General features: G+C 41.1%; 1 protein-coding gene across 1 annotated transcript; it reads right to left on the bottom strand.

The window, feature by feature from the left end:
• Positions 1 to 437: 437 nt before the first annotated feature.
• hdac7a (histone deacetylase 7a) lies at positions 438 to 24,965 on the bottom strand. Its single transcript, XM_083920780.1, has 24 exons — positions 24,778 to 24,965; positions 24,572 to 24,662; positions 23,690 to 23,810; positions 23,339 to 23,439; positions 22,734 to 22,856; positions 22,507 to 22,616; positions 21,363 to 21,464; positions 19,952 to 20,123; positions 19,149 to 19,354; positions 18,195 to 18,398; positions 17,270 to 17,495; positions 16,545 to 16,678; positions 16,189 to 16,309; positions 15,451 to 15,500; positions 14,806 to 14,913; positions 13,707 to 13,762; positions 13,156 to 13,243; positions 12,323 to 12,442; positions 12,104 to 12,201; positions 5,675 to 5,793; positions 5,142 to 5,275; positions 4,306 to 4,387; positions 3,645 to 3,783; positions 438 to 3,440 (listed from the first exon to the last, which is right to left on the bottom strand). Exons 1-24 carry the CDS (start codon positions 24,922 to 24,924, stop codon positions 3,398 to 3,400), a joined length of 2,895 nt encoding a protein of 964 aa, XP_083776906.1. The 5' UTR covers positions 24,925 to 24,965; the 3' UTR covers positions 438 to 3,397.
• Between the last annotated feature and the right edge of the window lie 325 nt (positions 24,966 to 25,290).

Below are 25,290 nucleotides of genomic sequence, written 5' to 3'. Positions count from 1 at the left end.
CTGTAGAGCCAGGCACCTTTAGTTTCACAAAACACATCTGTTTCCTTGAATTCCATTCAGTAGGTCTACCAGCGTGAACATTTCATCAAAATGTGCTCACTAAAATGTCTGTAAATCCCATCTGGTAATATTGTGTTTTCCATATAGGCCTACCGTTACTGGGATCCTACTTTTTAGAAACAGAGCTCCCAACAAATATAATGATTTCCTTTTTTCCCATTTCCTCTTATTCAGTGAATACTTAAAAATAGAAATAGAGAAATAGAATTAAGGTATTGTGAAGACTATCATTGTTATTCATTGTGGATCATATACACACACATTTATATACTGTAGTTCTCTGGTTATTTTGATTACTGAAGCAAGACTTTCTGGACTCTGTTGGTTTTTTTTTACTCTAATTTATATGTCTGGACAAAGAGGCTAGACACAGACAATGAGGATTTTTTTTTTTTAATCAAGAGGAAAAATAACAGTAAAAAATAGACAATCTTTCTATACATACACATGGTAGGAAAAGTGAAGCAAAAATAACAAATACAGGTAAATAATAAAGAATAGCATGAAACAAAGATTTCAATGTCATGTTTATAGATACAGGGTTACTGTAAGTCCAGTTAGTCAAGAGTTACCAATACACATACTACTGAATGCATCAAGGCACATGTGTGACATGTGTATTTTGGTCTTGGAGTTTCTATTTACAGTGTTCCTTTTAAGAAGAAGGTACAAATGACATCTGTTATAAAGGGAATTAAGAGTTGAGGCAATACTGGCCTCTACATAAGACAAAAACTGGAAATATAATACAGGAGGTAATGTACAGTATTTGACGGACACACACACACACAGACACAGACAACACACACACACACACACACATCCTTGCAAATGCATGCACAAGACACATGACGGAAGTCTATGTACTAGTGCACATGCAGTTGACAATGCTCCCCTCTCACACACTCACACTCATTAATTTCAAACACAACATGCACCTGCTGGGCATGCTGGATAAAAGAGACACAGCATATTGTTTCAATGCCATCACTTGCTGAAGAATACTATAAACAACATTAAAAGAATGACACACTGTTCAGTTACACCCATTACAGAAACCCAATCCTCTATGCAACGTTTACTTTAAAAATCCTACTGGGATGGAGCAGTAGTGCAACAGCAGCAAGAAGTCTGCGAAGGCAAAATCGTAACTTTTAGCTCTCGTCATTTTTCTTTATATAAAAGCTCTGAGGCATTCTGTAGGGCAGACGATGCCCAGGGTCGGACTAAAGCAAACTGAACACTCATACAGTTTCCTACCTGGATGCTTAACAGACAATACTTCCTCGACCAGTCACATTAACTTGCTGTGGAGATTGTGCTACTATCAATCTAGATTTTTTACAAAAAGCTACATTTACACACAAACACCAGTTCAAAGCTCATCAACTCCTCAAAGTCCATCAAATCTCTGCAGGCAAGAGTTGGAAATCAGACTGCTCTGCTTTAAATCCAATCATGGATGATAAACTTAAAGGAAAAGGTCTAAAACAACACTTTTGGACAGCCGTGTAAATAGTCAAACATGAATTTCATTAGTCTCGGTTTCATTGGGGAGTTTGACTGGTCATTAAAAGCCTAAACTGGTCAAACTTAGTGTGCAAGAAAAAAATGGATTTTTAACAAAAATCTTCAAACTAAGAAACACGATCTTGTTATTTTTACTTTTGGAATGCAGAGCCCTTACGTGCCCTTTTAGCAGGGCAGTCAGACATTCTTCACATATATGAGCAACATGACCTCTACTTCAAACATGAGCGTAGATGACGGGCTGACGTGTTTAGTACGGCATTGTCTGGGTTGATTGTAACACGGCGAGAAGAGCTGCTACAAAGCACAGTTGCAGAGAAGAGTCTCATGTGGGAAAACTTCACTTCCAACAACAACGCAATGCATTCGTTTCCTTAATTAGACTTTGATATAGGCAGGAACTCCCAGACAATGAAGAAAACATTAAAGCCAGGCTCGCCCTCAAAATAAACAGTATACAAAAGTCTGCACATATGATGTTCACCTAAATCCACAGGTTAAAATGTTGTCTTTTAAAAAGTAGAGTCACTGTAAGAGCAGTTCCATACTGGTCCCTTGTGCTGCTTCCATAAAGTCCCATTGCCAAGTGCAGGCTGTCTTAAGGCAGTTTTCTTTGGGTGATGTCCATTAAGTGCATTAAAATTATTGCTACTGTAGAACAATACAATGGTCCTCAGTGGTGCCGCGGTGGAATGAACGCCCCTTTAGTCTCAAATATAAACAATTATATACAGTATTCAATACTAGTGGTACATCGACAGTTCATCGTTGCTTTGTACATGTGTGTGTGGGTACGTATTGTGTATGTGTATGCATCTAAGACACTGAACAGCAGTGAAAAATGATCCTGCCTACTTTTCCGATCGACTTCATAGAAAATAAAACTACAGTATTTTGGCCAATATGTGTCCTCAGAGAGAGTCAGAGACTTCATAAGGCATCCCAGATGACGAGTGGGAAAACGATAGCAAACACAATTTCATCCAAATCTTAAAAAAAAAAAACTGTTAAATAACCTACAGAGAGGAGTTGTTTTTTGTTTTTTTATCCCAGAGTTTTGGAATTTCTTACGGTTCACATTATGGAATGAACAGTGCAATAAAACAACAAGGACATTTGCCTTTTCTTTGTTTTCTACAAAACCACAGTTGTCCATTTTGTGTCTTCATTTACTTCTCTTTCCCTCGAGTTCTTTGCTGTCTTCGTTTAGTGGTTAAACTGCATGTAATGACATCGTTAAACAACAGACGATCCCCATGTCTTGATGATGTGGCCCCTCCTCGTTGATATTTTTGCATCCATCAGATGTATTGCGTATATGCTTTCACCTGATGTCAGAAGTCTCTTTCTTCCGAAACGTATTGGTCCTTACATTAAGGCGAAGATAAGGCAACAAAACAGCTGCTGGTACATAGTGCTTCAAGAGGATTCAGAGCTGGACTGAATTACGTCGGTTCCTATAAGGTTTGTGGTCTCAGAGCTCTGGCACTGGACTTCACAACAAAGAGAAAAAATATAATGTCAGTCAGGAAATCATTGCTCTTTGGTGAGGTCTCAGGAGGTTTCCCAGCTGCAGGTAGTGCTGCTGGCTTCAGCTGAGTGGTTACCAGCGTTGAGGTGGTCACACTGCAGGCCTGTAGAGGTTCAGCATTGAGTCTTGGTGAATGTGCATGTGTGTGATTAAGGCAGGTGGGTGGGGCTCAGTGGCATTACAAACGTGCCCTCTTCATGGTCTAGTGACAGCGCAGGAGGTTTCGAGGCCCAAAATCCTGAAAGTGAGTTCTGTGAGGTGATTGGTCGGATATTTCTACATGGAGTCACTGTCATGCTCCATCGGCTCGTCGGGGAGGCTGGAGGAAAGGGCGAAAAGTAGACACGAGTGGAGAGTTAGTGTCAACACGAGGCATGAAGGTGTGATTTTTGTCTTTGTTTCTCATGACTGTGTGACCTGACCATGTGTTTTGTCTGTGTGTGTGTGTGTGTGTTTGTGTTTGTGTGTTTGTGTTGTCTGTGTGTGTGTGTGCGTGTGTGAATGTGTCTGGGTTGTACTGTACCTCTTATTGGAAAGGACTCCCACAGAGAGTGAGGCCAGAGCATTGACAGCATCTGTTTCCTCACAGTCTCTTCTCTGAGCAGCCAGGAAGGACAGACCCACTGATCCACTGTAAGCCTTCACACTCTGCCAGCACTGACCTGCAACACCCACAGACATACAGGTCACTGGTGTAATCATGCAAACAGCACACTGATGTGATTTCAGAATTGTACCTAGAATGGCAATGATGGACAGAAAAATAATAGCCAACTATTTAGATAATCGATTGAATGTTAAAATTATGTTTAATACAAAAATTCTGTTTTTCAGACTCAAATATTCATGTTTTTTTTTTTTTAATATATTATATTAAACTGAATATCTTTGAGTTTAGACTGACAAAACAAGACACTTAAAGACATCACCTTGCTCTTTGAGAAACTGCTAAGCACATTTTTCACTATTTTATGAGATTTTAATGACAAAATGATTAATCAAGAAAATAACTGGCAGATTAATTGATAATGAAAACAATCTTTAGTTGCACGTGTTGATTACAATAGTAAGAATGCAGTGAAGAAAATTAATATACATGACACTCAGGGTACTTTTACAGGATTAACTAAAGGTCAAAATTACAACAAAAAAGAAGAAAAGAATAAAATGTTAGTGCTGCTCACTTTGTATCTGTATGACAGTCTGCAGGGAGCGGACTGCGTTAGCGTTGGGCTTCTGGAGCAGGACTTCTTCTGGCAGTGGGTCCTACAGGACAGAGAGACAGCCATGAAGACAATTCTGGCATCTCTTCTGTGGTTGAACGCTTAGTTAACTTGAATTACCGCCCTGCGATTGCATGTCTCCACCAGCCAGCCAAGTTTAAATCCATGTCTGTCCAGACTTATATAATATATGTCGTGAAGACTTTGAAGAAACAGCATTTAATAAAATGTATAAAGTGTATTTTTGGTGATACGTGGCCACCTCACACACATCTTCAACTGGCAGCACAGAAGATCTATACAATAATGATCAAGATCAAGATTAGTGTGAATAATTCTGTATCCAACCAAATGTCTCCTCTTCTGTTCCTGAGTTATGGCGATGAATATTGGACAGAAATATTATGTTGCAGTGAAATTGAGCTTTCACATCATCATTCTTTCTTATTAGACAGTCGTGTGATGTGTCCTCATGAGTGTAGGTAACTGAGTTATGGCCAATAAAGATTGGACATTTGTGCCACATTTGAAGAAATTCCTTCCAGGGGGTTCCTGACAAATTGTCTTCACGAATGGGATGAACTGACACAACATCATAACTCCAGCCACAACTATCATTTGTGTGGAGACATAAAAAGTGACTGAAGAGATATGGTAAAACTGCTCAGTGTTAGTTCTTTATTTGTGCATATAAAAAAACCTTCAGCACTGAATATGGATTCATCCTCATCCATTGGTTAAACTGATTACCCTAAAGTAGACATCTAACAAGAACTCCATTTCCAAGCATTCCTCACCTGTATGTCTAGGAGTGCACTGACACAGGCTTCGGATGCGTCACAGATAGCTGTGAGGTCGTGACCTCCCTCAAGGGACAAAACCAGACGGCCCCCTGCTAGAGACATCAGCTGGCGGGTCAGGAAGCTGAAACCTGTGGTCGACAAACACACATAACACACACAGAAATGTGAACGTGCAGTATGAACCATGCTAAAGTCAGTCAGAACGAAGCTTGGACCAAAGACTCACTTTACCGAAACCAGTTTTGCCATAATTTCCAATATTCTACGAAAACAAACGTATATTTTTACCTTGTGGATCCTCCCAGAGAAACATACAAACTACTAATTACTGCTGTATAATTATGGTTACATCAGTGATGCAGCGAGGTACAACAGAAGGAGGCACAACTCGGACTCTTTGGTCCATGCATGACAGGCGCTGTAATAATCTATTAATATCTCTAAATGCATAAAGTTCTTATTGGCACCCCTTTGCTAAAAACGAGAGCCTGAGGTCAGTGCAGTCTGTGGGGGAGTACTATGCTTACATTTGGCAGTGACCTTGTACCCTCCCAGAGGAGCGGGGTTGCCCTCTGCAGCGTCAAACCCAGCTGACACCAGAACAACGTCTGGAGAGAACTCCTGGGCGATGGGCATCACCACAGACCTGTTGGGACACAAACACACAGGCACTGTGACTTCAAGGGACTGGAAGAGACGCGTGTGTTGTTGCAGTTCCTTCTGGTTGCCAATAGAGGTTGATACAAGTCATGTATTACACAACACTCTTTAAAGGATAACTCCAGCGTGTAATTTTATCTTTCCTTTTTTTTACCACTGTGCACGTTAATGAAAAGCCTGCTGTGTTTTGCCATTTAACATATGTTGTACTGCAGCTTTGTGGGATCTCCTGGCTGTAATATAATAACACATTGGAGAGGTCAGAAACACACTGCTGCACAGTGGACAAAATGTGATCTAAATTACATGTGTATTGTAGTTTCCCCCCCCTGATGGGCACACATGAGGCATAATTATACAGTTCGACTCAAAGAATAGAAGGAGAGGATCCAAGCTGGGCTTTTTCTTTAGAATCAAATAAAAAAGCAATAGAAGAACACCACAGAGTATAGTTATGTATTCACGGGAAGGGAGAGTTTCAACACAAGTCTCAATGATAACTTATGAAATGTGGACTCACACTATGCCAGTGATTCTACTCCTTCATACTCCAAAGAGATTCTGAAAACTATTGAAAAGCTCTGCAGGCAACACTGAGACATCATCGAGAATAGTTGACATTGAATCACCCACGGGGTGACAAAGGCACAGTTAAATCTTTGTTGGCAAAGCAAAATGCAATTCTGTTTCAAAGGTCAAATCTGGACCAGAAGCACACTTCAACACACTTCATGATATTGTACAACTAGCTGTATCCCACACCTCAGTTGATTCAAAGGTTAATAAGTTACTGATAGATAGACTTGATCTTGGATTTATTAGCTCATGAAGACTGATCCTAGTATCCCGCGAAATGTATCAGTTCTCAAATCAAACTGGGAAGTCTCCTAGAGATGACAAATATGCATGTTAAAATCTAAAGAAACGTCATTAACATGACAAGTGAAACCAATGTATGACTGATCCTAGACTCAGCAGCACAGGCAGAGTTGACAAAGGACCATTGTTTCTCTGTTGGACAAGCTGCCCAGCTTTGAGTAAGACAAGTCTGCTTGACAAAGTCATATTGTTTCGTCAGCTCTTATTATACTGTAGCTGCTCCGAGTTGTTTGTAGACTTCAAACAGATGAAGATTCCCTTAATGCTATTGTTGTTGGGAAGAGAGCGATGCTGTCCCGAGGCGGAGGGAGGCTCAACTCTGTGGCACGATGCTGTCGGCGGAGTTCAAAGCCGCAGAGTGTGAGTCTGTTTCCCATTAGAGGCTTGTCACTCTCCTCACGTCATTGACAACACAGAGAAAAGAGGAAAAACAGTCCATCTGGGATCCATTTACCTTCATTATTCTGCCTGGGGACTTTGGAGACCTCTCTCCCTCCCCTTTATACACATTAACACACAGACACACACACGTACGTACACACACACACACACACACACACACACACACACACACACACTTAAACACATACTGCTGTCATGACTGCATACAGATGGACAACATGAGATCATAGAAAAAAATGAGGATGGAGATGAAACGTACATTCCAGCATATACACAACACAAAGACATAAACAATTTTCACACACATACAGATGCAAGGCAGAAATAATTCCCCTGTCATCCTGTCGGTAGTGTATTAAGTTTTGATTCATAGAATCATTTCAACCCATAAAGCAGACCTAGACTTTATCATAGTCGCGTGGATGTGAAGCAGAGCGTGCACACACTCTTCACTCGTCCCCACACATACACACACACACCTAACCGCAAAAACCCAACCCCTGCTCCCCTGTAGAGCCATTAAAGCTGCCACGCTTCCCCCGGAGAGAGTAACTACAGACAAACTAATGGAAAGACGGAGGGAAGGGGGGAGGGTGGGGGAGCGGAGGGGACGCTTATTAAAGATCAATCAAGGGAGGAGAGAAAGAGGGAGAACCGTCTGTGTGTGTGTGTGTGTGTGTGTGTGTGTGTGTGTGTGTGTGTGTGTGTGTGTGTGTGTGTGTGTGTGTGTGTGTGTGTGTGTGTGTGTGTGTGTGTGTGTGTGTGTGTGTGTGTGTGTGTGTGTGTGTGTCGGCGTAATGGAAAAGAGGGGAGGGTGAGAGTGAAGGATAAGGTGAAAATACAACAAAGCTCCCCCTCTGAAGTTGGAGCACTCACAAACTTTAACCCATAAAATGTTTTCCATTAAATGGCTTATACACTTATTTTCTTCTTTTTTTCCCACAGACCATTCAACAAACTTTATTAATTGCAACGGGGGCGCGTGGTGCAGAAGTGGTGGGGGGCCTTTTAGATTTCGACTGCTTGAAAGGAAAAATGCTCTTTTTGAGGTGTTAATGCACAGTGCCTCATCATTAGAGCCTTAAAAAAGATCATGTGGACTGGCAGTCTAATCAAAACAATTATTAGTAACTCCCAAAAGAAATTATCTTTCAAAACAGCCGAACACACTTTTACTTCTACAGTGCAGTTATTGACTTATTCTGCACCGTTGCTCTTAAAATTTAACTCCAGCACAAAATCATCCCAATGTCATTTTCTGGTACTTACAGACATCATATAAGCCATCGAGACAGGTTTTTTTCGTGTAACAACTATTAACGGAGAAATCCGGGAGAGTCGCTAACAGCCGGAAGTGGCTAACACTGATTAGCTCGGGCCAGTATGGTTAAGGCATTGAAACGGCTTTTTAAACAACTAATACTGCTCAAAATAACACCAAACCTCTGCAGTTGCATGAGAAGTATGCGTACACATAAAACAAAGCATCTATGGGCTCCTTCCTTTTGGATTGACTTTGGTAATCCACTTGAATGGACTTTACTACGGGAGGAGCTGGTGCCTGGGCCAGCAGTTAAGTCTTTCAAAACACTCTTAATAAACGTGGGTTAGCTAATTATGTTGTTGGTGCTTCGTTTTATCATACTACTACTACAGGGGTTTGGTGTTATTTTGAGCAGTTTTAGTGGTAAAAAAAAAAATCTGTTTTAATGCAATCACCGTACTGCCACGAGCTAACCAGTGTTAGCCACGCCCGGCTGTATCAGTCTCCACCGGATTTCCCCGTTAATAGTTCATACACGAAAAAAACTGTCCCGATGGATTATTTGATGTATGTAACTGCAGAAAAAGACCATTGGAATCACACCTTAACATGATCATTGATTGAGAGCCGTGTTCTGGCCTGTAGCTCAGTGAGACACTGTCTTAAAATTAAACTGGACTGCTTATTGGTGGCCTCGGTTGCTCAGAGACTGACCAAGTTATCACAATGTCCTCCGTTCAAGTCCACGTTTGTGTCATGTCATCCCCTCTCTCTCTCTTCCCACATTTCCTGCCATTTGTTTCACTTTTTACTAGCTAATAAAGGCAAAACTGACACAGTAATACTGACTTATGTCTAGTTCTTTCTATCTCGTCTGTGTAAAAAGGCAGAGGTTCTGTTTTGTTTCTTTTTCGCATATGTGTCACCTGGAATCTGTGATCCTAACTCTCACGTCACATCTTAAAATTATTTTCTATAACTGGGCAGACAATTATCTGACCAGTTTTAATGTGGTGAACTCTCCCCATCTGGGGCTCCAGGCAGATGGAAACAAACAGAGAATACCAGGTCAGGTTTTGTTGTTCCCAATGTACTTGAGGAGGCATGAACTGCTCCGCGTTCCCTAATTCTGATGACTTTGGAGACGGGTTCAACTTCATTTTGTCATTAAATACTTTTTCAAAACATTTTCTGTTTTGAATTTGACCAAATATATGTTTTTCTGTATTTTATCACGATAGGAAACAAAAAGCCTCACGCTCTGATTCCTCTACTGAGAGAACACAGAACCTCCACAATGTCCAATACTTTAAGGAGGTCTCTGACCATGAAAACAAAACACTGCAGCCAGCATTACCTAGTTCAGTGCGCTCACAACTTTCCCTGTTCAGTCCTGATGTTAAGGAGCAAAAAACAGGGAGGGACAGATTTGAATCTTAATTTTGAGCAGATGGATCTGAAAACATCATTAAATGCTTTTCTTCAGACTCTAAAGGGGACATCGTTTAAACCATGATATCTCAGGTCAGTATCTGGTTGTAAAACGTTGGCTTTCTCCATCCAACTGGCACAATCACTGTCAATAGGAAATGCAATTATATATGCATATAAAGGACCTTTTGGGCTTTTGTATCCACCAGCAAGATGCATATTTATAGTTTTTCTTGTATTTTAAATGCTTTACCTAACCCCTACTGCACATTAAAGGAATCTAATCTAACCACCAGATTGCAAGTACATTTTGAGTGTTGTCAAAATTCAACATGTCATTGCCATGGAGGTGAACTGTTCCCAATCAAAAACACAGGGTGCACAACCCCCCGGCCTCGCATCATTCTCATAGGGAAATGTGTTGAGTTCAAAGGTCAGGGTCATGCTACAGAGAGGCAGTCCTGGAGCTGGAAGGGAAACAGAATTTAGAAGGAAGGACAGCCTCCTTTAGTATCTCTGCTTTCTATCATCGCTCTGCCTTTTGACGTCTAAAACTCCTCAAATGAGCCGTAGTATATCTGAATAAATCTCACATTGTTTCGAGGGACCTGTGTAATATTGGAGGGTGACATTAACTTAATTAATCATTATGGACTTGCTGGAGGACCACTGGGACACTGTCAGCAAGTATCTTGTCTGATTAGTTTACTGTATGTTATTGTATTATAGTATATACTGTATGTAATACTGTACTTCTCTCAAAAGCACATGGCCGTGTGTAAACGTACTGACTGTTTGTAAGTTGTCTTCTGTTTGTAAATGACTTTCTTCTTCTTTCTTTTAGATTCTTTAGAACATTTTACATCTATTTGCATCTTGCTTCTATAGTGTGTGTATAGTGTGGCATCTCTTACCAGCCCTCAGGGGTTTCTTTTGTCCCACCTGTGCATTTATGTATTTACATGTATAATTTATGTGTCATTTTAATCTTATTTATTTTGCGCAAACAAATAAAATGAAAATGAAATGAAAATTGACCTTTTATGCAAGACCTGCATAAAATAAAAGGCAGATCATTGCTGAGGCAGCCAACCTATTTTATAATTTCATTAGTCCCAGGATCATCAGATATGTGTATGTGTGAGTGCATCTTGTGTGTTTGAGCTTTAGTACTGTATATAAACTTTTACATGTTTGTGTGCATACGCACGACTCCCCCTTATGTCTGCGACTTTTCCAGTAACCGTGTGGTTACCACAGTTTCCTCCGGGTTAGATGCACCAGACAACCAAAAAGCCCACACTACTGAAACTTTATTGGTCCCAAACACCCCCGAATGACAATTATCCAACCCACAAGCAGGAAGTAACGTTCCACAGTCTGTCAAACACAAAGCCTGGAGGCCATTTAGTGTAAAGCATCTGCAGTTATTGGAAACAGGGAGCGCCAGACACATGCTCTCCAAATGAGGAAGATTATTAATCACGCAGGAAGTACGTCAGAGGCAATGTGAAGCTGAGCCTCTGATCATCTTAAGTGTGTCTGTTGTGGCTCAGGGTAAAGGAAACTAGAGAAATTGTCTGATTTCAGCTCCACTGAAGAACTTAATCCTAATCAATAAAAACTGGAACACAGCTGGTGGCAAAACTATTGGGGACAGTGAACCAACTTAGACTTCTTTGTCTGTTACCTAATCTGCTGGATTTTACATCAAAGACACAAACAAATGCTTTCAATGTGCATTGGGCTAACTTTTAGAGCATGCCGAAGCACAACACGGATCTATTTTAGCTCACTTTCTCCACACTGAATATATTTGTGGCTCCATCCTTTATTAAAAGAGCTGCAGGAAACGTATGAATAATTTTAAGCACGATTCAGCCGTTCTAGACCTGCAGTGTATAATAGACACAGCCCCAGATGTTATCCATGTTCCATCAATATCCTGCCAACTTCACAAACTCAGATGGGACTTCCCAAAAGAAGTTTAAAACTCCATTTCCTCTCCTTGTGTGCTGAATCTGAGAACCAGAAGTAAACAATAGTCTATTGACAGTATCTCCACTATTCTTGCAAATAGTGGACATACAAATGGGTGACAAAGTAAAGACAATTCATCCATCTTCAACCGCTTGTCCCTGTCGGGGTCACATAGAGACGAACAGAGACAGACAACCATTCCCACCTAAGGGCAATATTAGAGTCATCAATTAACCTAACACGTGCATGTTTTTGGATGGTGGGAGGAAACCGGAGAACCCAGAGAAAACCCATGCAGACACGGGGAGAACATGTGTTTAAATAAAGTTGTTGGTTCTACCTGAATGCAGCAAGGTATTCAGCATCTCCCATGGGTGGGTCCAGTCCTCCGGTCCACGCTACATTCACATTGAAGCCCTTGCCTGCTCCAGAACCAACCTAAACCCAAAAATACTTGCATGTCATCCGTGCCACCATTCAGTAAAACATCTGCAGTTTACATGTCACATGTCAGGCTGTAATATCGTGTGGATGACAATGTGGCCTGGACGGCACCCACCTCAGCTGGCGACCCACTGCCAGGGAAGAAGTTTCCATCGTCATAGCGATGAAGTGAGATGTAGAGAACGCTGGGGTCGCTGTAGAACACTTCCTGGGTGCCGTTACCATGGTGAACATCCTAGAAACAGTATGAGGGAAGACAGTGAGTGAGTAATAATGCAGAAATTAACATATATATTTTTTAATAACTGGTACGAATGCACACAGAGAAGAGCATATTGAGCAAACCTGTTAGTCTGGCTCTACACAATAAGCCTGAAGTAAAAAACCGGGGTGTTATCCTCGACTCTGAGATACGTTTCAAATCGCATATCAACAACATTACACAGATTACCTTTTACCATTAGGCCCTACAAGTTGCCAAAAAGTTGACCCATGCTATTGAGTTTTCTCTCACTGATTACTGTAATGCTCTATACTATACTAGATACTTTACTGGATTACCATAAATATTGTTTAAAATGCAGCAGCAAGAATTGTAGCAAAAAAAGAGAAAAAGAGACTATATTACACCAGTACTGCAGCCATTACACTGCATACCTTTAACGTGATATCATGGCCTTTTTTTTTTCTTTAATCGCTTCAGGTCTTTATTACAGCATTTTTGCTCATTATGTCTCTTGTTTTTAATGCCTGTGTTATTGATTTGTTTCTCTTGTAAAGCCCTTTGAGCTGCATTTTACGTTGTGAAAGGTGCAATATAAATAAAGTTTTAGAAGTATTATCATTATAATATTTCTATTATACAGAGCAATAACACAGCAGATAAACTCCCTAAGTGTCACAGTGGGTTCACATCGATATAAAGCACGAGTTAACGAGCGGCCTTACCCAGTCAACAATGAGGATCTTGCTGACGCTGAGCTTGTGTTGCAGCTGCTTGGCAGCTATGGCCACGGAATTGAAGTAACAGAAACCCCTGATGGACACAGAGAGAAGGAAACATAAGTGTAAAGACAGATCTGGAGAATTAAACCAACATGCAGAAAAAATAATTTATCTAACTTTGTATTTATTTTGTCCCTTTGTCTTCTATCTATCACTTCATAAATATCCTCCACAGAGAGGCTGCTGACAGCACAGCGAGAAGAGGAAAACTCACAGAGCATGTGATTCACGCACGCACGCACGCACGCACGCACGCACGCACGCACGCACGCACGCACGCACGCACGCACGCACGCACACACACACACACACACACACACACACACACACACACACACACACACACACACACACACACACACACACACACACACACACACACACACACACACACACACACACACACACACACACACACACACACACACACACACACACACACACACACACACACACACACACACACACACACACACACACACACACACACTTACATTGGATTGGAGGGGTCTGCGTGATGTCCTGGCGGCCTGACCACAGCAAATCCATTCTGTGCAGAAGAAGACGCTATTAATCAGAGTTTCACTGGATATGAAGAAATGTAAGAGCTCTGTTAAGAAACTAACATGCTGTTCATTATGTACAGGAATATAACAGATTTGGCACACATAAATGAAGAAGCCTCTTTCTTAAAGTTGTAATATTCTTTCTTAAAATAAATTCAAAACCTGTCATTTAGAAACGTATAGACGACAGATCTCAAGAAGAAACACGATACAGCAACTAATGTTTCCTGATATGCATGTAAAGTTTGTTTATGTCAGTGCTGTCTGTATGTTTAGCAGTAAAGTAGAAGTAGTAATAATAATTGTTATGTAATAGCAAACTGCTTATTTTGACTTTAATATTCTTAATGTGTATATAAGATTTACATTACATTTTTAAAAAGACAGTGAAGTGACTAAAACTCAAAGAATAAAGTAAAACATTTCATGATCACACAAGATCAAATGAATGGCTTCAGGTGGTGGAGGCCATTCAACTTACTTATTTTGTCTTGTAAATTAGTATTACAGTATACATTCCCTTATATATGTATAGCTTTTCTGGGCTGGAGCGGTTGCACTGTGGTTGTAGTGTGTTATAGTGGTCGTGTAGTAGCCCTGCTCAGTATAGACTGAGCTTTAGTTTGGTATTTATTGTCTTTTTAGGCTAAAACTGTGTGGATTAAGGCTGCCAGCTATAAATACTTTGTGCCAATTATACTTCAACATTCGACCAAGAACAGTTTCATGTCTATCCCAGAATTAATCATTGTGAGGAAGAAGAAAGAAAGAAGATTTTAGGCCATGATTTCAGTTTGAAGTGGTTCACTTGGTCCTTCAGGCAGGGTGAGGCACGCTTCTTTGCCGGATGCTTTTCTAAGTTGACGTGTCTTTCTGATTTTTGATGTTCACATACAGAAATCACAAACGCTGCTGGCGATGGTTACAAACTCCAGAATGACATCACAATAACTCAGTTCCATGACCCAGTACCTGAAAAGGCACTGACTGACCGTCAGGCTCTTTCTTCCAGGGTTGAGTTTCTCACCTTTAGCTCTCCTTTGGCAACTCTGCAAGCCAGCTCCACAACGCTGCCTGCTGCCATGCGTGATGCCGTTGAAGTGTGCGACTCATTCCAGATGGTGTCATTATCAACCTGCATATCGAAGGACAAATGACAGAGGCTACTTAGTGACAGAATAGAAACAAATAGCGTGGAAATATTTATATCTGTCGTATGAAGCCTGACTATGTCGAAAGTGAAAATGTCCAGACCCATAGTGCTGGTCATTTTCCTTTCCATTCTGTTTTTTCTCTCGTCTGTTTGTTCACAAACTGGTATTACTGTCCATCTGGCTCAGACAATGAAATCTGAGGCATTTCTTTTATCCCCGGTCATGGACATGTTGTTCTCATTAGCTCTGACTTGTCATGGTCCGACACGGACTGTCAGGCAAATGTTAGCAGTGGGCCGAGCCAACTCTCTTTTCCTCTTTAATATCCTGTCTTTCTAGTCTTTCTCTCTCTCTCTCTCGCTTGTCTTTGTTGCTTTTCTTTGAAACAGTATCGTCTTTCATCAGCGCAGTATTGTATAGCTTTCATTAAGAGCTTTGGAGGATTTCAGTATGATCAAAAATAGAGCTCTGTGTGTGCGTGTGTGTGTGTGTGTGTGTGTGTGTGTGTGTTGTCTTACCCCTACACCCCCACATGGTAGCATCACAAACATCCTTTGAGAGAGGATTCCTTAGGGAACAGAAACATTACAATTTACTGTATATGTTTACATGTTTATTACGTTTCAGTTTCATGAGAATAGAAACCATAAACTGAACTGTCATTAAGAGAACTCATGGTATGGGATGATTTGTAATGATATAGTCAGTACGCTATGTACAACTGTCACATTTGCAATTTTTTAAAAAGGTACCTTTTATTAAAATAACTTTATATCACATTTGCACAAACTGTCTATTTATAGCCGATAGCATGAGACGGATCTGTGAAAAAATAGAAAAAGCAAAACAACCGATAAGAGCAGAGGAGTCTTTGACACAGTGTCAATCACTGCTTGTTAGGAATTCGGTTACTTTATTTCCTATTTCTGGCCTAAAATGTTTAGACAACATATTTTAGTGTACGTTTTTTTTATAGCTGTAAAATGAGAAGGTCTGCCCCGGCTGGTGATCGGGTCACAAACTTTCTCATTTTACAGCTAAACAGTAAACGAAAACATTTAAGGTAAGAGATCGAAAAGGACACTTTACTGATTTAAATCCAGCTCTGTGTCATGGCAGTGTGCAGATGAACGGTTTTAGCTTTCCACAGCAGAAAGCTCTGTGCACTGCTGCCACGGAGTTCATCTGCACACACTGCCCTTTAACAAAGCTGGATTAAAATAGGCAAAGCATCCCTTTAAGACAGTGAGGCATACCAGCCAGTTTGCGGTTATCCAGTTTGAGTCTGTTGAGCGGGTTGGTGCCATAGAGCAAGACATGGCGTTCAGTATGGACCGACTGCAGCTCCTCCAGAGTGGCTTTACGACCACGAATAGTCTGTTTGAACAGAAAATTTCATTTGATGTCAGGACCAAAAAGATGGCATTACATAGGGCATCATATGCACATGGATGATGTATAACGTATAATAAATAATAATGTTACACAGACAGATTGTGCTCCAGCAGAATCTCATGTACCTGTGAACTCAACTGCTCTTGTTTTTATTAGACAGACAAATAAAATCTAACCTTTGTAGGTCAGATCATGAAATGGGTGTCCTGTGCCATACCTCACACTGTCCCCTCAGGCCTCTCTCCTGTAGTCTGGACCAGATGCTCTGTATCCTCCCAGCATGCTCTGGGTGACTGCTGTTGTCTCCACATGTACACTGGTGCTTTAGCATCTGAGAATCATACACCAGGCCTGCAAAAACACACACGCAATCAAAAAACTGAATTGATCACAAAATGTTGCAAATACATGATACGACATTAACCTCTGCTGATCAGTGCATGGTGCTAGTGGCTGGGAATTATATGAAATAGGGATGGGCAATATAGAGACACTCTTTTTAATAATATAATCATCAGTAATGTGAATATAATGACTAAGTGTGAAAGGCAAATAAGAGGAGAGCTGGAATGGTCTGTTTAGAAAATGACATCACTTTACTGTAACGCAGCCTCACATTATGATATCCAAAATCTAAGATGATATCTAGTGTCATATAACAATATACATATAATATTGATATATTGCCCATCTCCAATGTGAAATATAATTGTTAATTTATTATTATTATCATTATTTGGGACATGACTGGAAATAAGAGAGAGAGATGGGCAGCAACACGCAACAAAGGCCCCTGGTCAGACTCAAACCGGGGACGTTGCGGTTATACAGTATGATCAGCGATTTAACCCCTAAGACATGGGGGCACCCTGAACTTGAAGCATCATTAAGAAAATGATAATACATACCTGTAACAATACTATATCAAGAGAACTGACTCACCAGTGGTGAAGCGTGGTTTGCTGCTGGTATCCTGTGCGGTCAGGCTCAGAGGTTTCTCAGGCAGAGTGAGAGAGGTGGAGGCTGGGGATGACTGTGTACGTGACAGGGGGCGATGGACACCCAACCCACTGCCAACCCCGCCACTGCCGCGTAACATGGGCACTGCCAGGGTCTCCATCTGTCGATGCAGCTGCTGCAGCTGCTTCTGCTGTTCCCACAGCAACGACTAGAGGAAGAGCGAGGGAGATAAGGATCAAACATAGTCATAGTTATAATTACACTAAATACCATGAACATAATAGTAAAAGTAAAGAGTGAGAAAGTGTAGAACAGAAACTGTAGTGGGGCTATTTTGTATTCTAAACCATGGATATATCAGTGCTCATAACATCAGCTCCATTGCTACACATATGGTATGCAGCTGTACATCCCTCTAAAACTCTCTAAGTGATTGGTATTCAAGGCTCACATCGAGTGCTGAGAAGCACTGAACTTCCTCCAGCTTAATGTCAATAAAATCTGAGATGGCTTTTATTTGGGCCCTCCGATGACCTGTAGAGCCGCCTGGGTCTGTCAGTATCAAGTATACGGCTTTGAGTGTGGAAGTTATTTTTGACTCTGATCTCTCCCTTTAAAATGTGGGTACTAAAACCATTCAATACCGCCTAACAAAGCCTGACGCCTGACTATGTGTTTTGTCTCATCAGGGACTGACACAGTAATAGCTCAGCCTACAGTGTATGCACCCTGTAAGTATATCATGCTAAAATAACCGCTTTGATGGAATGAGTACTTGTCAAACCACAAAACTATGCAGCGGTGTTAGTCTGCCCCCTACAGGGCAGTGGGATGAAGAACACGCGTGGTGCTCTACCTGCTTTCTGAATGTGTATCTTATATGTGCAAGTATGCAATGTTTTCAAACCTGGTTGAGTATGAGTGCATGTTGCAGGTTCAGTTGGTCTTCGTGGCTCTTAGATGCCGTTGGCTCCGCCTCCCTCAATGACTCCGCCCTCCCTCTGCTCTGATAGGTCGGCTCTGTGGGCGACGTCGCGCCACCGTCCTCTGAGTCCATATCCTCAGAGGGGATCTGATGCAGTCTGGGCTTCTCGCTGGACTTAGACATCAACTGCACGTACACACATTTACATTTAAAAATCTACACAAACTGGATAAACTATCGTCTGAAGTCTGAAGAGGAGGACATCTCAGTTCTACAATCAAATCAACATTTAATATCACGGCCTTTAGACTGTTGTGGTTCTCTTCTGTTCTTTAGCCAATGCAAAATAATTTGTTGCCATATTTACCTCCTATGTGAATATGCTTAGCTTATGGGTTGTAATATAAAACTTTGTAAAAGAGAGCCTTTAATCTTTCACAAGGAGGCTAACTTGAAGTCTGACCTTATGCAAACACCGCATATGGCAGCAAGTGTCATTTCAGGACTGAAATGACTTAATTAAGTAAATTTATATATACATTCAAATGGCTAATTGGCAGACTTAAAGGTCTCATATTGTAAAAAGTGAGATTTCTTTGTCTTTATATATTATAAATCAGGTCATGGTGTTATATAAATACTGTGAAAATACCAAAACACTCAATCCACAGAGAAATGCACACAGCTGAATTACGAAACTTTGCCTTTAAACAAGCCGTCAGGACTTGAATATGACTATATTTAGATAAAATGTGCTGCTATATTGCCTTTACATTCTGATGGTGCAGAGACTAAGAGTGTAAAATGGAGCGTTTCAGACAGGTCAATTCAGACAGTATGAGGAACACAATATAGAATGTGAACTGGTTGTGAAAACGGATACAGATCCGATACGGATCTATGCATTTTAGGGATTCTTTTTTTGTGTCTCTGTACCTTGCCCAGGTGAGTTTGCTGTTTGAGCCTCTCCAGTAGTTGTGTGTTGTGCTGCTGTTGGAGGAGATGTGTGTGAAGGTTCCGCGGGCTCTGGGGGAGGGGCTCCGAGCGTGTTCTGCTCAGAGGCTTGTGAGGGTGGGTGCCTCCAGGAGAAAGGTGGTCTAACTGGGGGGCAAACTGTAGCGGGACGGTGTCTAGGCCTGGAACTGGTCAGAGACAGAAACACAAAGGTGGAGAAAAAGGATTAGTTTCTGTGAGCATAATAAAATAAAACAACGCCAAACTGGTTTACTTGTTGATCCATCAAAGATAAAAAAAAAATATTGTTCTAAATGTAACCACTAGGTGGTGCTCTAACATCTCAGACAATTCAATTAAAGGCTTACGGTGAAAGTTGATGAATGTATGTGTCCATGGTTTTTGTTTTTTTGTTTTTTAAATCTAATCTTAAGACTCACCTGTTCCGCTCTGCCTTCCCCTAGGATCCTGGATCATATGTTTGGGTCTCTAAATGTAGTTTGTAAATGTTGTTTTAATTTCATTCATCATATTTTAACTCTAATTTTTATATTAATGCCTTTAATAATGTTAATGATGTTTACCCTCACTGTGAGGCACCTGGGGATTCGGTTGCTAGGGTTCTATATAAATAAAATGCAGTATTATTATTATTATTATTATTATTATTATTATTATTATTATTATTATTATTATTATTATGTGTGCCTGTGTACTGGGTGTGTATATGCATGTCCATGCCCACAGTAAATGTGTCAGCGTGTGTGTGTGTGTGTGTGTCTCACCAGTGAGTAGTGGAGTGTGCACCAGTCCAGAGGGCTCCAGGATGATGACAGGCAGATGAGGGTTCAGCTGCCCAGGCTGGTCCTCTCTGCTCAGGGGGAGGAAAACCGATGAGCCTCCGGCAGTAACCACTGGCACCCGGCCAACCCTCAGAGAGGACAGCTCTCCTTCAGCCTGCACACGTACACACACACACACAGTTCAACAGCTTTTATAGCAGGACATAACAAGCTATCTTTATCACAGCTGAATTTACGGGCATAAAAAGAATGAGATGAATACATTTCAGCATGTTTACAGGGGGTGATTGTTCAGATGACACAAAAAAATGTATCCAGCTGACGTGATGAGGAAAACTCTTGACTCACTTAAATCTAAATATAGTTCATCAATGTCATAATGAAACAACAGTTAAAGGGCACCGTGCTTCCTGTATTTGATGTACGTCCTGTTTAAAACAGGATAATGGGGAGGGTACATTTCATTCATTCCTACATTTCATTGAGATATTCAAGTCATGGGATGTTATGAGTACACACTGCACTGTACAGTCACTGCATTCTAATACACATCTCCTTAAAAGCTAAAGTTAAACATTTCCTCATTAAAATGAGTACAAAACGAGGTGACTTATGAACTTACACTATCCCAAATGTTTCCAACAAAGTTCAAACCAGAAAAATCGATCATTTTATTCTAGGTAACCGTCATCTGGTAGCCTGTCAATGGAGTCATATCCCCTTGCGTTGTGGTTGTCTGCCAGAAACTGTCATACATTGATTTTTTATCGAGTTTTAAAGTACATACTTGCGATATATCTTATAGTATATATGGAACAAGAGCTCGCTCGAGGAGTTTCCATCTCTCAACGGTCCCCCGTCGTCTCTACAGTGTTTTCAGAGTGGTTGAAGAATATTTTAGGGTATATTTTAATACCGTTCCCAAGTTTAGTGTATGGTTTCATTCAACTCTTAACTGGATGGAGGATTTTAGTAATTCAATATGTGGATCTGAGGTTATCAGAGATAAAGCTGAGCAAACGTTAGCTGCAGCTTGGTTCACAGCCCATCTGCTGACGAGCCACGTTTTATTTTAATGTAAAACTGCTTCATTAAGTATTTCGGTGGTGGTAGTGAAGACAATAACTCCCCTGATCCCACGGTACTTAACATTCACATATTTTGTTATTGTTTTGATTGAGAGAGAATTAAATATTGTACCGTAGAATGAGATTCCTTTATAATTCAAAAGATATTTTTGTAAGTGTGTCTTAAACAGAGCATGTCACTGCTTTAGTTTGGTGAAAATAGAATTTGCAGTTTGAACACATCTCCCCCCTGTTTCAAAGAAAGGACATGGTTTAAGAATAGAGAAGTTGTCATGATAGATGTTTTGTTGCACTTCAGTGTTTACCCTGGCGTTGGCTGGTAGTCCCAGTGTGATGGTGGGCAGAGTGGAGGGACTCTGGATGGTGAAGTTAGCCAGAGTGCCATCTCGGAGCAGCAGCCTCTGGGCCTGGACATGACAAGAATAATTACTATTCAAGGCAAGGCAAGTTTATTTGTGTGCCACTATTCAACAGCAGGGTATTTCAAAGTGCTTTACATTACACATTAAAAGCACTGGAGGGGAAAACACATGAAACATAAAATATTTAAAACATATAAAAGGATATTTAAAACATATAAAAGATTGTTACAGATACAGAAGTTACAGTGCAGTTCACTGAAAAGCAGCGGCACACAGAAAAGAGTTGCAGCAGACTTGCAGTTTTCTGGAAGTTTGTTCCAGTTAGATTCAAGAATAATACATTTGTATTCAAATCTCAAATGAAATATGTTCAAAGCAATACACTTCAGATTCCATTTAACGTTTAAGACCCATGCAGGTTGTGTATCCCATAATAAAGTCCCTTTCTTGATGCCTGCTCTGCAATAGATACACAATAGGCCTTTTCTATATGATCTTAATGCTGGGAACAAATGTCAGGCTTTCATTCATTCATTCATTCATCTTCAACCGCTTATCCCGGGGTTGGGGTCGCGGGGGGGCTGGAGCCGATCCTGAAAATGCTAAATACACAGTAATCTAAACCAATGTGGTCTAATTAAACCTAAGACAGTGTGCTGTCTTGACACTGGAGAATGATGAGTCAGACATCCACAGCAGGTGTGACAGAGGCTGACTTTTGGTGATTAAATGAATGATGTATAAACAGCTGACAAACACGCAGTGCTTCCATACTCTTGTGTCATTGCTTTAAACATGTCATTACCTAGCGTCTCGGCACAACTCATGAACACGGAACACCTTTTTTTCTAATCAAACCGCGTCCTTACTTGTTTGAAACTCTCTCTAAGACAGAAAAACCTCTTCTCTTTAGCTATCCAACCTCATCAGGATTACCTAACAACCAAACCAGTTTTCGATCAAACAGGTAAGCTCTATACCAAAGAACTTAACTGTTTTAAAACATGGTTATTTTATTTCAGTTCAACTTGAGCTGACGTTTTAATCTGAAAGGACTCAACAACATGATGCGTGTGTCTCTGCTCACCTCGTGCGACAGGCCGCCTGTAGATGGCAGCAGTCCGTTTTCATTGGGCAGACTGTCATTGGGAGAACTGCAGCCAGAGACCGGAGTGCTGCTGCTGCTGGGGGACGAGTCTGTTGAGAGAAAGGCGGTGTGTGAGTTTAGAATATGATTATGCAACTTGTTCACGCTCAACATTTTAAACGTAGTATTAAAGAATGAAAACCAATGTTTGTCGTGAGCCTTATTACCCAGTGTCTCAGGTACTCTGTGCTTGACGGTGGCGGGGGCACTCTCTTTGCGGGTGAGCGGGCTCTTGCGGGTGTTTAGGTGTTTCTTCAGCTTGTGTTTCACCTTCAGGTTGGGCTCAGACGCTAACAGATCAAAGCAACGTGGGGAATGTTACTTTATGTGATTGAACAAGGATGCAGCCTCTTTACCGTTAATGAAATTCGTCACATTTACGGTTCACAGCAGACATTTTGACTTGTCATAGTAGGTAATAGATGCTAGTAACGATGGCTCTTGTATATTCAAGTGTCCCAGTGGACCAGCACATACAATAGAAGGACACTGAAACTTAAGCAGCTGAATCTTAAATGGTATTCCTTCATCCTTTACAGCTTAAATATCTTTATTATCATTTCTGTTTCCTTTACTATTTTCCATGTGTATTCAAAAACTTCTTGTCTCCATGCAACTTTACCAATTCAGTAGATTCGCATTAAAAGAGCGCTCGATCAGTGAGCCAGGTCCACTTAGTCTCCCGCAGAACAGCATTGTTGCAAAATCAGATTGATTACGTCCCTGCACTCCTAATGGCAACTGAACATTGTTAGGTTGTCAAATGTTTTACCTGCTCTGCGTAAAGGCGTCCCTTCTGGACCCTCAGGAGACGACTGTGACGGAGGTGAGACCAGAGGCTGGGAGGACACACTGGGGTCTGGGCCCAGCTTTCTGGGAAAACACAACACATACACACACGCAAATTGAAATACGACTACTACACATACCATATAGGCTAGAGGTTTATTTAAAATCCAGATTTTGGAGTTGGACAGAGAATCAAGGGGGGTTATTTAAAGAATTATCGGTGCGTAGTAGATTGGGACATGTAGTACAATCAAAGTGTCCATGATATTAGTATATAGCATATTTAGTGTTTTGATATTGTTACACTATACTGTTTGTGTGTATTGTGTGTCACCTGTATGCTACAGGAGTGGCAGTCAGAATGTTGGAGTTTGTTCTTTCCAGCGCTGCCTGTTTCTGCTTCTTAAGAATCACCTCCTGGAGCTTCTGTTTCACCAGGGAACTGGCTACTGCACCTGTCAATCAATAATAACAACAAAAACAATCACCAACTCAAAAAAAGGACTTGCCAACTGTTTCATTAGAATAGGAGGAACAAGGAAAAGCCAAGCAAAATTCCAGTGTGCAGGACATAACCAGTGACTATTACTAAAACATGTGATTAAGACAAGAGGACCAATGATGTGGAGAGTTTCTGCAAATCTATGTATGCCACGCATGGTTGAGAGTCTTGGTTTAGTTGAGTATGTCCATTACTATTTCTGTGTGTGTGTGTGTGTGTGTGTGTGTGTGTGTGTGTGTGTGTGTGTGTGTGTGTGTGTGTGTGTGTAAGTGTATGTGTGTGTGTGTGTGTGTGCAGAGAGGTAACAGGAGGTGTTAGGAGTGTTCAAGTCAATATTGACCCAGTGACTTTATGTGCCCTGCCCCATTTAACCCCACTGTTGTAGCTCCAGTTGTCAGGTTATATTTAGCGCTCATCTCAAAGCAAACAGTTTTAATATTGGAGTAACGGCGGTGTCCAACTATGTTGAATTTGATCTCTGACTGGGACTTTCCTTTCTGGCAACTATTTAGCACGCTAATTATTTATATTCAATTATTTATATAAATAAGATGTGGAAATAGTTTTATATAACTCTCAGTGAAAAAAGTATTACAGCTTCAAACGCGACATGGATCTTTTAGCAACATAAACCTAGTGTATGTGTGTGCGTGTGCGTGTGCGTGTGCGTGTGTGTGTGTGTGTGTGTGTGTGTGTGTGTGTGTGTGGACTCACTCTGTTGACTCTTGTCTTTGTGCTTTAGCTGCTGCAGCTCCTGTTGTTTCTCATGGTGCTCCTGCTCTCGCCTCCTCTGCTCCATATTAAACTAAACCCCACCAACACACATTTAACAACATATATAGAGCAATTGTTAATGTAAGGTCAACATGTAAGAAAATATAATGTACAATATTTTTTCAAGAGGCTTTTAAATCATTTACCCGGATGTGCTGGTGCAGTTGCTGTTGGGAGAAAGAGGTGCGGGGCTGAGGGGAGAACGGAGTGAGGAGTAAAGGAGGGTGCAGCGGGGTGAGGAGCGCCGTGTCCGAACCAGGGCGCATCCCCCGCTCTCCCACCCTGAGGTCCATGGGCAACGAGGCCGAGCACGACACCGGCACTGTCACAGTGGAGTCTGAGAGAAGAGAGGGGTGAGGGGAGGAGAGGGAGAGAAGAGAGGAGTCAATTTGCTTCATCCCAACTAAAAGCAGTCGATTTACACAATACTCCTAACTGAAAAACAATGAGCACGTGTTAACAGAGTTAAAATGAAGCGGTGTTTGGAGAACGCCAGAATTATGGGCCCATAAAACAGACAAAACTCAGAGCAAAAGTCTTACTGACTTTGAATTCTATACCCACAGAACTAAGCAACATCACTTATTTGAAATCATTCTCTAAATCTATAAAACAATGGCTATTTGACATGCTGCCATAATTAGGATTAATGTCCTTTA

The sequence above is a fragment of the Echiichthys vipera genome, assembly GCF_963691815.1.
Source record: "Echiichthys vipera genome assembly, chromosome: 9".
NCBI lineage: Eukaryota > Metazoa > Chordata > Actinopteri > Perciformes > Trachinidae > Echiichthys > Echiichthys vipera.
The sequence above is the reverse complement of the archived record's forward strand: the minus strand, read 5'-3'. Positions and strand labels throughout refer to the sequence as shown.

Coding starts and splice junctions, on each gene's coding strand:
- hdac7a (XM_083920780.1), bottom strand. CDS start 24,924: ATGGACCTCAGGGTGGGAGAGCGGGGGATGCGCCCTGGTTCGGACACG. Junction 24,663..24,777: donor AACTGCACCAGCACATCCGG/GTAAATGATTTA, acceptor GGTGGGGTTTAG/TTTAATATGGAGCAGAGGAG. Junction 16,679..17,269: donor CAAACCACGCTTCACCACTG/GTGAGTCAGTTC, acceptor GTGTTTTTGCAG/GCCTGGTGTATGATTCTCAG.